We start from the raw sequence: 13,634 nt of genomic DNA on the forward strand, positions 1-13,634 counted from the left end.
CTGATATGACAGGCAGAATTTTCCAGTGATGCCTGCCCTGAAACTAGAAAATACCACCTGAGGTCAGCGCCTTGAAACTGGGGGCATAGCCTCAAAATAAGGGGGAGCAGATTTAGGATTGAGTTGAGGAGGAATTTCTTCACACTAAGGGTTGTGAGAGTCTGTGGAATTCCCTGCCTGGTGAAGCAGTTGAGGCTACCTCATTGAATGTTTCCCAGGCAAGGATAGATACATTTTTCAACAATAAAGGAATTAAGGGTTGTGGTGAGCGGGCGGGTAAGTGGAGCTGAGTCCACGAAAAGATCAGCCATGATCTTATTGAATGGCGGAGCAGGCTCGAGGGGCCAGATGGCCTAATCCTGTTCCTAGTTCTTACGATCTTTTCTGTGGTCCGCCCCTCACCCGCTCCGATTCCCGTGGCAGGCAGAAGGGGAAAACCCACCCCAATGAGTTTCAAGTCATCTTCATATTTTGAAATCCAGTCCCATCTATCCATGTCTGGGTTACCTGGGTATTTGAGACCAGTGGTCCACATGCTGGTCTAGAGATAGCACTGTGTACCCCTCCCAACTTATAAAACCACCCCTTTAATCCAACTGACATCAATCCTATTGACAAATCCACCATTTGGCATTTTATCAACGCTTTTTCCAAATTTATCCAAACACCAAAAACACATTCAAGTTAGTCAAACATGATTTGTCTTTAACATTTGGTTGACATGTATTTATTTTAAAAAAAGAGTGCTTCCTGATATCACCCCAGAACAGCCTGGCTCTGATCTTATGGTTAATATTCAAGGTTTGTATTTTTTTCTCATGTTTTACTCCATTCTTAAAGTTATACAGCCAATGCTCAGAGTGGACCGGGCAAATCTAAATCCATTCCTTGCTTGCTCCAAGAACCAAATTTAAAATCCAACTGAATCCAATTCGAGATCCCGACAAGGGAGACAAAGATCCAAGCTGACAATAGTCAAAGAGTGATAGAGGTTTACAGGATGGAAACAGACCCTTCGACCCAACTTGTCTATGCTGCCCTTTTTTTAAACCCCTAATCTAATCCCAATTGGCTGCTTTTGTCACATATCCCTCTATACCCCATGTAACTATCTAAATACTTTTTAAAAGACAAAATTGTACCCACCTCTACTACGACTTCTGGCAGCTTGTTCTAGACATTTACCACCCTTTGTGTGAAAATATTGCCCATCTGGACCCTTTTGTATCTCTCCCCTCTCACCTTAAACGTACACCCTCGAGTTTTAGGCTCCCCTACCTTTGGGAAAAGATATTGACTATCTACCTTGTCTACGCCCCTCATTATTTTATAGATGTCTATCAGGTTACCCCTCAGCCTCCTACGCTCCAGAGAAAAAAGTCCCAGTCTATCCGGCCTCTCCTTATACCTCAATCCATCAAGTCCCAGTAGCATCCTATTAAATCTTTTCTGCGCTCTTTCTAGTTTAATAAGATGAAGCTTTACCCACCCTCCCCCAGATCAGGCGGCAGAGTGGCAGGCACTGCTGCCTCACAGCTCCAGGGACCCGGGTTCAATTCCCGGTTGGGTCACTGTTTGTGTGGAGTTTGCACGTTCTCCCCGTGTCTGCTCCAGTTTCCTCCCACAATTCAAAGATGTGCGGGTTAGGTTGATTGGCCGTGCTAAATTGACCCTTTAAGTATCGGGAGATTGGTAGGGTAAATATATGGGGTTATGGGAATAGGACCTGGTGCAGGCTTGATGGGCCTCCTTTTGCACTATTGGGGTTCTATGACTCCATCCTGGGTTTGATCCGTCACAGGAAAATAAAGAGTTCATTGAGGCCCCCCCCACTCCCCCCAACCCTGTCACAAGAAACACACACAATTATCGGAATCTGGAATAGCAGAGAGAATATTTACAGTAAAAGAGGCAATAAGTGTTATCATTCTTGCTTTGGGTTTGCTCTTGTCAATTAGAGTCCAACTAACTGTTTCACTGAAGGCCCCATAGGAAACTGCCTTGGTGAATTAGTATTTGCATAAAAATGAGAACTCGCACTTAAATAGCTCCTGACACATCAGCTGGTCCAAAGTGCTTCACAAAGTACATCTCGAGGTGTAGTCACCGCTGTAATGTAGGAAATAAGAACATAAGAAATAGGAGGAGTAGGCCATCTAGCCCTTCGACCCTGCCCCGCCATTCAATAAGATCATGGCTGATCTGAAGTGGCTCAGTTCCACTTTCCCGCCTTCTCCCCATAACCCTTAAAAGGCAAAATTGCACCCTCCTCTACTACGACCTCTGGCAGCTTGTTCCAGACATTCACCACCCTTTGTGTGAAAAAAATTGCCCATCTGGACCCTTTTGTATCTCTCCCCTCTCACCTTAAACCTACGCCCTCAAGTGAGGCAATCAATTGTGTATGGCAAGTTCCCACAAACAGCGAGGTGATAAGCCAGATAATCAGATAACTCTTTACAACAAGCTACCTGCTTACATGCTTAAAAAAATAAAATTAAAATCACACATATTCTTTCCTCTGCAATTTCAAAGACTTGCTTCAAGATTATAAAAAGCAGCTACAGCAATGAGCAATATTGGCTCAGGGATAATTGCCAGGATACTGGAGAGACCTTCCTTGCAATGTTGCAGTTAGGAATCTTTTTGTGTTCCCCCAACCTGAGAGGTTAGAATTGGTCTAACAACTCAACCAGAAGATCGCATTCCCTTCACACTAATCATGAATCAATTCCAGTCTCCCAGACTATTTGGATCCACTACAGTTTGCCTATAACCGCAACAGCTCCACAACAGATGCCATCTCCCTGGCCCGGCACTCAACCGTGGAAGACCGAGATAACAATGACGCCGATATCAGACTCCTATTTATTGTCTACAGCTCAGCTTTCAACACCATTATTCCCATGGAACTTAGCTCCAAACTCCATGGCCTGGGCTTTGACACCTCCCTCTGTGACTGGATCCCGAACTTCCTAACTCAATCAGTAAAGATAGGCAACAATACTTCCTCCACGATCATCCTCAACATCAGCACACCACAAGGCTGCGTTCTCAGACCCCTACTATACTCCTTACACACCTACAAACGTGTGGCCAAATTCTCCTCCAACTCAATTTTCAAGTTTGCCGACAACACTACCGTAGTGGGTCAGATCTCCAGCAATGATGAGATGGAGTACAGGAATGAAATAGAGAACCTGGGGGACTGGTGCGGCAACAGTAATCTCTCCCTCAATGTCAAAAAAAACTGAAAGAGATTGTTATCGACTTCAGGAAGTGTAAAGGAGAACATATCTCGGACTCCATCAACAGGGGTGAAGAAGAAAGGGCTGGCAGCTTCAAGATTTTAGATGTCCAGATCACCAACAACCTGTCCTGGTCCCCCCATGCCAACACTAGTGTTAAAAAGCCCACCAACGCCTCTACTTTTCAATAGACTAAGGAGATTTGGCATGTCAGCCATGACTTTCACCTAGTCTTACAGATGCACCATAGAAAGCCTTCTTTCTGGTTGTTCTCAGCTTGGTATGGCTCCTGCTCTGCCCAAGACCTACAAAGGATTGTGACCGTAGCCCAATCCATTACACAAACCAGCCTCTCATCCACTGACTCTGTCTATATTTCCCGTTGCCTCGGCAAAGCAGCCAGCATAATTAAGGACGCCACGCATTCCTCCTTCTGTCTGGAAAAACGTACAGAAGTCTGAGGTCATTTACCAACCAACTCAAGGACAGCTTCTTCCCTGCTGCTGTCAGACTTTTGAATGGGCCGACCTTGCATTAAGTTGATCTTTCTCTACACCCTAGCTATGACTGTAACACTATATTCTGCACTCTCTCCTTCTTTAGGAACAGTATGCTTTCGTCTGTATAGCGCACAGGAAACAATAGTTTTCACTGTATCCCAATACATGTGACAATAACAAATCAAATCTCATTCAACTTCCAGTTCTCATCAGGTCTGATGAAGGGTCACCTAGACTTGAAACCTTGGCTCTATTCTCTTCCCACAGATGCTGTCAAACCTGCTGAAATTTTCTAGCATTTTCTGTTTTTGTTTCAGATTCCAGCACCTGCAGTATGTTGCTTTTAAATCAAACCAACGTTAGATTTTGCAATCAAGCTCTCTGGTCACTGTATTCCACCCAATATGAAATGAAGGCGAACGGAAAGCTATCTGGCACTATTGATCTTTTAAAAATCTGGACAAGTTCACCTACTCACACTGAGACAGCCAAATGTACTTCTAATGGACAAGCAAATTAGGGTCACAGGGTGAGAGCTAAGGTCCAAGGAAAGTCAGTGCCATCATATAGGCACACATTCTCTCCTTTGTTTATAATATTTCCATTATAAGTTCTTACATCTACATTTATGTGAACTTTTTTTACACTGTAACTTCCCCCAGGGGTGGGGTAAGAAGAAACTAACTCATTGCCAAAACATCTCTACATCCCACATTAATTGCACTTTGAGAGTTAATTACATTCCAGTTAATCTATTTGAAAAGCCACAATGATGTCGATCAGACCACTGCCTCAGACACCATTGTCACAGGATATAGTAATCCGGCTCCAGGAAGTCTACAAATACATTTCTTCAAAAAGATCGAAATATGTAGTTTCACATGACAGTATGGAGTCTCTCTCTCTCTCTAGGGGAAGCGAAAAGACAGGATTCAAAGGTTAAATTCTATTTCCTTCTGCAATCATTGACCAAGGGCACTTGTTTTTTTTAAAAGCAGCAAGCAAATGATACGAAAACAGCACTTAGCCTCAGCTCTCACACTTAGCTGACAATTTCAATAAATAATGCACAGTCATAACAGCCATTTTCTGTGGGAAGAGAGAGATTTCAGATCATCTGCTTCACTCTTTCCCATATTCTTACCTTCTGCTCTTCCTTCTCCTCCCCTCACTTCTTCCACCCCTCCAGAGAAACCCCCTCTTTCCTTCCTTTCTCTCTGTCCCAAAATCACCTTCTCCCCATCCTCCTCCCTCCCCTCTCTCTCCCTGTTTCTCTGCCCCCCTCTCTGTTCCCCCCCCCTCCTTCCCCTCTCCTCTACCCCCTCCCCTTCCCCCCCTGCCTCACCTGTGTGGGCCAGGGTGCCTTTGCTCTGGCTCCATTGCCAGTGTTGGGAGATCCTCCAGGCGCTCAGGCTGCTGCTCAGGTTGTTGAGCCAGAGGCAGAGCAGCAGACAGGAGAGCACCAGCATCAGCAACAGCAACTTCCACCGCATTTCCCCCCGACCACCCGCCCGCCCGGGGAGGCAGCGAGACTGTCACCGAGACAGAGAGAGACCAGGACACACCGTCACACTCAGCACCCCCCCCACCCCCGGGGCTCCGCTCCGCTCTCTGCCCCGGGCTGAGCTCCCCTGTCCCCGGGCTCCGCTCCGCTCTCTGCCCTGGGCTCCGCTCCCCTGTCCCCGGGCTGGGCTCTGTCGCCACAATCGCAGCTACAGCCTCCCAGCAAGGCGGAACCTCCAACAGCCAGTCTGTTCCTGCCTCTCTCTGTCTCTCCTCCCCCTGCTCACACTCCTCCCACTTACACTGTCTGTCACTCTCTCCCCCAGTTACTTCTTCTACAACACTCACTCTCTCCCCCTCTCTCTACAACACTCACTCTCTCCCCCCTCTCTACAACACTCACTCTCTCCCCCTCTCTCTACAACACTCACTCTCTCCCCCTCTCTCTACAACACTCACTCTCTCCCCAGTTACACACACAACTCTATCTCTCTCCAAATACCGACAATACCTCAATGGGGCAACACAAATAGCTTCCTCGGGGTAAAATTCACACAAGCCGAGGCAAACCTGGAGAAAGTACATCCCCAACCACATGTGAAAACACTCATCATATCAGTAGGGATTAACAACAGCAGCCAAAAGGGTTCAACAGCAACAAAACAGTGGCAAACACTCCTAAGAGCGGCCCAGATAAAATTCCCCAACGCCTGTATTTTTCCAGTAGCCTTGAACTACAGTAGGGATGTTCCTAACGAGGAGGAGGAAACCATACTAGAGATAAATTCATAAATCCGCAGACCACATGTCAACCCTCAGCAATAAACTCATTGGAGTGGGATGGGATAACATACACTGGATAGAAGTCACAGCCCAACACATGATCTTAAAATGAAAGCTTTAAACCAAAGTGCACAGAAGCCCGAGGAGAGGAACATGCAACATGGGATAACACATCCCTTCAGCAGGACAAGACAGTCAGAAACCTGAGCACTATCTTCCAGCTGACAGAAACACAAAGAAAGACCTTAGAGAAGGGTCGTCCCTTTGTACCCACAGCAAACCTGAAACCCAGCGAGATCTGGATGACTTCTACGGAGAAAGAAAACTGGTAGACTACTTTGAAGGGGGAGAATCGGACAGACTCCCATTCACCTCAAAATCCACATGGAAACTACCCCCACCTCCCCCCCGGGACACGATCAGCATTCTTTGCAGCAACCAAGGTGAAAACAGCAAGGATCTCACAATTGAAAAATAAATCAAATCTCACTAAAACATAAAGGCAGGCTGTAAGGCGACACAGGGAGAACAGGGAGACAATAATAAAACTGGCAGACAATTAAAAGCAACATTGTCAGACAACAGTATCTACTGGAGGCACATAGGCAACTCCACAACTATGAACAACTAGACAGGCCTATCTATCCAGGAACCAGGCAAATCATAAGGAATGTACTAAATCAAGTATTAGCAGACAAATACATCAACAAAAGAAATATCTAGCAAGCCAGCATCCACGCCCCAGAGTCTTCTACATGCTCCCAAAAATATACAAACACCCAGACACGTGGACAGTACCTGCGGGCAGACCCATAGTATCGGACTGTGGCAGTGAGTCTTACAATATAGCAGAATACATCGAATCCAATACCAGGGAAACACCCAAGCTACATCAAAGACCACCTATCACTTTGTACAAATAGTAAACTCTCTCACAATCTAGTCAAACAGCCTCTTGTTCATGATGGACGTTGAGAGCCTATACACAAACGTAAAGACAGATAGGGGAATTGGGCGGGGGGAGGTAAGAAAAGCTTCCAGAAGGTTCCCCCAGGGAGACTGACCCAATGAGGCAATAATTCGATTACTGCACCTGGAAGTGATTAGGAATGGTTTTGAATTCAATAACAAGTGCTACCTATAGGTCAAGGGGACAGCCATGGGTTAAAGGTTTGCGCCAGCATATACAAACACCTACATGGCATGCGTGGAGAGAACAGTGCATTTAAGAAATGCCCCTAAAACACCCTTACATTACTGCAGATACCTGGCTGATATCTGGGGAGCATGGACACACAGTGAGGCAGAAATGGAGGACTTCACCAACACACTAAATAAACACCACCCGTCTATTAAAATCAAAATGACATTGCATAATGACCAAATAGACTTCCTCGATACTGACAGTATTTAAATCACCACAGGACAATGCAAATACCTGCAAATTGGTCACAAAAGTATTCTTCAAGCTCACAGATACATATGTACTCCTACACACACATAGCTACCACCCACGACATACAATTAGAGGTTTAGTAAAATCACAACTATCTCGCTTCTATCGCAAATGCAGCAAACAAACAGACTTTGAAAAGGCAACCCTTTTTCAAGCTCTTAAATGGAGAGGGTGCACCAAGAGGTTCCTGAGACACCTCAAATCAAACTTCCTAGGATCAAAAGGAGAAGCAGCACAGAGAAAGGAAGGGAGATCCATCATACCACTAATCATCACTTACAGCCCACAGGGTAGAGAAATAAATAGAATAATCAAAAACAATTTTGGAAACTTAAAAAAGAACAGCAGAATCTTAGAGAACTACAACATTATAATGGCCTACCAATGACACAAAAATCTGAAGGACGTGCTAGTCAGAAGCCAGATGAAATGACCCAAGGAAGGGAAATGTAGAAGCAGAAACTTCAAGCCCTGCGGACACCTGATACACCAGAGGAGATAAGGAACCACCACACCACCAACAGTGTAGCACTAAAGTCAAATATCAAGTGCAACCAACACAATGTTGTATATGCCATCCAATGTAAAACATGCAAGATAATATACACAGGGGGAACGGGCAACACACGAAGAGAAAGGCTCTCCAGACACCTCAGTGGAATTAGGACAGAGGCGGAAAACAAGGCCATAAACAGACATTTCATGCAACATGGCATGGAAGCCTTAACTATTATGGGACTAGACACAAATGTTCATTTGACCACAGCAGAAAGAAAATGAGCAGAGAAGGGGTGGATCTATAGAATGAAAACCTTATTCCCTAACGGCCTAAACCTAAGACATGGAAGCACTCAAATCACACAAGAACAGGGATAGATGAGGATCTAACAGAGCAAACACCCAGAACATGTGGATGGAAGATAATGAACAGAAACCAATAGCGCACCAAGAAAACACCACAGGAAGGACCAGAGAAACATATCACAACTGGAAAACCATAATAAACACAAGTCATGTGCTGAGAAGGAACCACAGATGAACGGGTCACTAATTGCTAAGTTCCCTCAATACAAACACTGACAAAAGCCAGACAAACAACCCCAAACAGACTCAAAGATCATTCAACCATCCCCAAAAAACAAACCTCCCCCCAACCCCACCCCAGACTTTTTCCCAAACAAATGCCAATGACAGAGCAGGAGACAGAGGATACAAGGGAACCACAATAAGGCGGAGATGATATGGGACAAGAAGTGGGCACACAAGATCAATCCCAAGGACTGAAGGCAAACAAATAAGGGAGAACCACGATAGACAGCAGGAAAGCCAGCATGGTGAGGAGACAGACATGTAAGCCATTCATCTATGTAGTACAGTGGCACAGTGGTTGGCACTGTTGCTGCTCAGGGCAAGGGACGCAAGCTGAGGTTCCGGTTTGAATCTCTACCTGCGTGGAGTTTGCACATTCTCCTCGTGTTTGAGTGGGTTTCATCTGGGAGCTCTGGTTTCCTCCCACACTCCAAAGATATGCTAATCATGTGAATTGGCCATACTAAATTCCTCCTTGGTGTACTCTTCCACAGTAACTTTATTACATTGCTAATGTAAGACTACTGGGGACACTAATTAATAAATAAAGAAATAAACAAATAAATTGTCGATGAAGTAATATTTGCCAATAAAAAACCTACCCTCACACCAAACCCATAAACCATCTGAATAAATGGGAAGTGCCCCCACACCAATCCAATACATACTACCCGAATCCACACCACGACATCCTGCACACCACAACATAAAACACCGAGAAAGAATAAAATGTCACCCCATCCCACCAGCTCTGGGGGCACCCTCACCCCACCCACCCTGAAAGGCACACACGGGAGATGAAAGATCCAAGACAGGGGAGGACAACAAACCACCCTTCAACCAACAACCTACCCACCAGCATCCCTATCAGGAAACCCCCAGGACCTTTTTCCCCTCTGCCTGACCTCCTGTCCCCCCCCACCCCAGTGGCCGACCTACTACCCCCTCAGTAACCCGCCCACAAACAAAACCTTTTCCCCCTCCACCCACTCGATAAAACAGAATCTGACCCAGCAACAGACACGAAACCTCCTCAGCCAGGGAAACCCCAAAAACCAACTCTCAACACACACACACACACCACTTAGACATCCATCCCAGCACCCGGAAACACGTAAACCCCTGACCTAGCAACTCCCTCCTCCTAACACACACCAACCCAACAGCCACCTCCCCCACCCACCCAAAATATAACAGAAGCAGATCATCACCCTGTTTTCCTCTGTTCTTCCTTTTCCCCCTTCCACCTACTCCTCCTCTCCTGCCACGCTGCAGTACCCCACCCTCCCCCTCAACACCCCACAGAATTAAAAACAAACATGAATAATAATACATGAGAAGAAAAAGGCCCAGGAGGCAAGAAGACAACAAGCCACAAGATAAGGGCAAGGCATCACAGGGGGCAACAAGGGTTGGACGTGGACCAAAAGAAAAGTGGCAGAGCACGAAGGAAAGAGGACATGTCCTCCTTCTGCCTGACCCCAAAATCTCTCTCTCTACAACACTCACTCTCTCCCCCAGTTACACACACTCTTTCTCTACAACACTCACCCTCTCCCGCAGTTCCACACACTCTCTCTGCACAACACTCATTCTCTCCTCCAATTACTCTCTCGCTCCACATTACTCTCTCTCTCGCTCTGCAACGCTTCCTCTCCCTCGGTTACTCTCTCTCTCCAACACTCACTCTCTCCGCAGTTACACACACTCTCTCTCTGTACAGCACTCACTCTCTCCCCTAGTTACACTCTCTCTCTGTACAACACTCAGTCTCTCCCCAGTTACACACTCTCTCTATGTCTCTCTCTACAACACTCTCTCCCCAGTTACGCTCTCTCTCTCTCTACAACACTCACTCTCTCCCCCAGTTACTCTCCCTCTCTCTATAACTCTCACTCTCTCCCCAGTTACATTCTCTCTCTACACACTCAGTCTCCCAGTAACAGTCTCCTCCTGCCTCTGTCCACAATACTCATTTACACTCGCTCTTTCTCCATCCTCCTACTTACACATTCTCTCCCTCTCCTCCCAGCGAGTGTCTTGTTCTCACTCTCTTCCAGTTACAGCCTTTCTCTCCCACTTACCCAGTGGCTCTCACTCTTTCCTCCCACTCACACACTCTGTCTCAGTTACAGTGTCTCTCTTCTCACGAGAACCACTTCCTCTAAATTCATGATTTTGAACACCTTCATTAAAACCCATAGGAATATTTATGTATGGAGGGATCTGAGCGTACAGATCCACAGTTCCCTAAAATTGGCAACGTGGGTGGCCAAGATGATTAAACCTTTTAAAGTTTATTTGTTAGTGTCACAAGTAGGCTTACATTAACATTGCAATGAAGTTACTGTGAAAATTCCTTAGTTGCCACGCTCTGGTGCCTGATCGGGTACACTGAGGGAGAATTTAGTACAGCCAATGCACTTAGCCTTAGTTTTTTGGACTATGAAGGCATGTGGGCATTTTTGCCCACGTCAGCCGGGGCATTGAGTACAAGAGTTGGCAAATCATGTTGCAAATATATGAAACCTTGGTTAGGGCACATTTGGACTGTTGCGTGCAGTTCTGGTTGCTACACTACCAGAAGGATGTGGAAGCTTTGGAGAAATTGAAAGAAGGTTCACCAGTTTGTTGCCTGGTCTCAAGGGTGTTGGCCATGAGGAGAGGTTGAATAAACTAGGATTGTTTTCACTGGATTGTTTTTGTAGAGATCTACAAAATCATGAAATGTGTAGACAGGTGGATAGTCAGAGGCTTTTTCCCAGGGTGGAAGTGTCAATTACAAGGGGCCACAGGTTTGAGGTGAGAGTAGGAAACTTTAAGAAGATGTGTGGGGGATGTTTTTCATGCAGGGAGTGGCGGGTGCCTGGAACGCACTGCCAGAAGAGGTGGTGGAAGCAGACACATCAGCAACATTTAAGAGGTATTTGGATTGCTACATGAATAGGGAGGGAATACAGGGATACGGACTGAGTAAGGGCAGAAGGTTTTTTTTTCAGTTCGGTTAGGATATCATGAGCGGAAGGGACTGTTCCTGTTCTGTACTTTCCTTTGTGTTTTTGTTTTTAAGTCTCCACTGCTCTAATCGCTTCAGGTGCTACAGTCTGGAACAAGGAAGGAAAGGATAAAATTCTACTTCCTGATATTGATGGAAAATGTGTGAATGAGTATGTGTGTGGATGCAAATGTGTGAGTTTATGAGGGTTCTGTGTTAGTTTGCAAATATTTGTTCATAGAATCATAGAATCCTTAACTATAAAAGGAGGCCATTTAATTAATCAAACCTGTGCCGACTCTCTGACAGATATCTTATCCAGGTCCTCTCCCCCACCTTATTTATTAGTGTCACAATTAACTCTGCAATGAAGTTACTGTGAAAATCCCCTAGGCCCCAGACTCCGGTGCCTGTTTGAGTACACTATAGGGAGAATTTAGCATGGCCAATGCACCTAACCAGCACATCTTTCAGATTGTGGGAGGAAACCAGAGCACTCGGGGGAAACAATTAACCGCATGCTACTGTGCAGAGGGACCTGGGGGTCCTTGTGCACGAGTCGCAAAAACCCAGTCTGCAGGTGCAGCAGGTGATCAAGAAGGTGAATGGAATGTTGGCCTTTATAGTGAGGGGGATAGAATATAAAAGTAGTGAGGTCTTGCCGCAACTGTACAGGGTACAGCTGGAGTACTGCGTGCAGTTTTGGTCACTGCACTTGCGGAAGGATATGTTGGCCTTGGAGGGAGTGCAGAGGAGGTTCACTAGGCTGATACCGGAGATGACGGAGTTGGACCATGAAGAGAGACTAAATGGACTTGGTCTGTACTCGTTGGAGTTTAGAAGGATGAGAGGGGATCTTATAGAGATGTATAAGATAATGAAGGGGATAGAAGGGTAGAGGTAGAGAGATTCTTCCCACTTAGAAAGGACAGCAGGACTAGAGGGCACAGCCTCAAGATAAGGGAGGGGGGGCAGTTTAGATCAGAGTTGAGGAGGAACTTCTTCACTCTAAGGGTGGTGAATCCCTGGAATTCTCTGCCTGTTGAAGTAGTGGAGGCTACCTCGCTAAATATATTTAACTCACGGGTAGATAGGTTTCTGATAGACAGGGGAATTAAGGGTTATGGGGAGAAAGCACGAAAGTGGAACTGATCCACTTCAGATCAGCCATGATCTTATTAAATGGTGGGGTAGACTCGAAGGGCTAGATGGCCTACTCCTGCTCCTACTTCTTACGTTCTTATGAAACCGTCGCAGACACGGGGAGAATGTGCAAACTCTACACAGACAGTGACCAAAGGTGGGAAGCAAACCCGGTTCCCTCGCATTGTCAGGCAGCCACCCTAACCACTGGGCCCCCGTGCCACTCTAATGAAACGGATTTTGGATTAGTATTTCCAAGGAAAGCCAGTGCAAGTCTAGACGTCCCGTGAGTGACGGCAGGTTAGCTTGTACCAGTTACAGTTCTGCCACAGGAGCTTAATGGATGAGACAAATCATTTGAATATTGGATAGGCACGTGTCGTTGATTAGTCTGATAGTTTCTGTCATCTCTCGATGAGAATATTCATGGAGTCGCTTCACTGATTCTCTGTTTTGGTTCAAGGCATTTTTTAATGTCCGGGTCCAAAGTCCCAACTGTAATGTGGGATTTAAGCATACGATGTCACAAAGGTTTCAAAGAAACCTTTATTCCACCAGCAGCAAACTGAATAAACTCTCAAGGGGGAAATATGCTCCAGATTTCTGTCCTATTCAGGGGCTTAGCTTCTCAGTGCGGTGACACACTAGGCTTGATCTGCTGCTCCAGCTCCTGCTTCCAGCTCTGCTCTCTCCCTCCCTCTCCATGAGGCTTCAGTTATCTCCTTCTCCTCCAGTGCATGCTCCCACCTCAGGCCACCTCCAGCTTTCTTCAGAGCTGTTTCAAGGGGATCCCCCAGGCTGACTGAATTCCCCCATCCTGCGTCACCTCAGGCCAATCCCTTCTGATTTTCTTCTAAGTGTGAGGGCCCACAATGATTTTCCTTTCCTATTTAGGGGCCTTTCTATTTTCAATGTTC

The 13,634-nt window shown here is 46.1% G+C and overlaps 1 protein-coding gene across 1 annotated transcript in view; it reads right to left on the bottom strand.

The window, feature by feature from the left end:
• LOC145358531 (beta-1,4-galactosyltransferase 1-like) overlaps positions 1–5,396 on the bottom strand; it is a 43,299-nt gene extending 37,903 nt beyond the window's left edge. The window contains exon 1 of the mRNA XM_080212668.1: positions 5,094–5,396. Within this exon, the coding sequence (XP_080068794.1) occupies positions 5,094–5,241 (148 nt within the window). The 5' untranslated portion in view covers positions 5,242–5,396. The remainder of the gene's footprint in view (positions 1–5,093) is intronic.
• Between the last annotated feature and the right edge of the window lie 8,238 nt (positions 5,397–13,634).

Source organism: Carcharhinus amblyrhynchos, chromosome 26 (assembly GCF_965287045.1).
Source record: "Carcharhinus amblyrhynchos chromosome 26, sCarAmb.v2.hapA, whole genome shotgun sequence".
NCBI classification, from domain to species: Eukaryota; Metazoa; Chordata; class Chondrichthyes; order Carcharhiniformes; family Carcharhinidae; genus Carcharhinus; species Carcharhinus amblyrhynchos.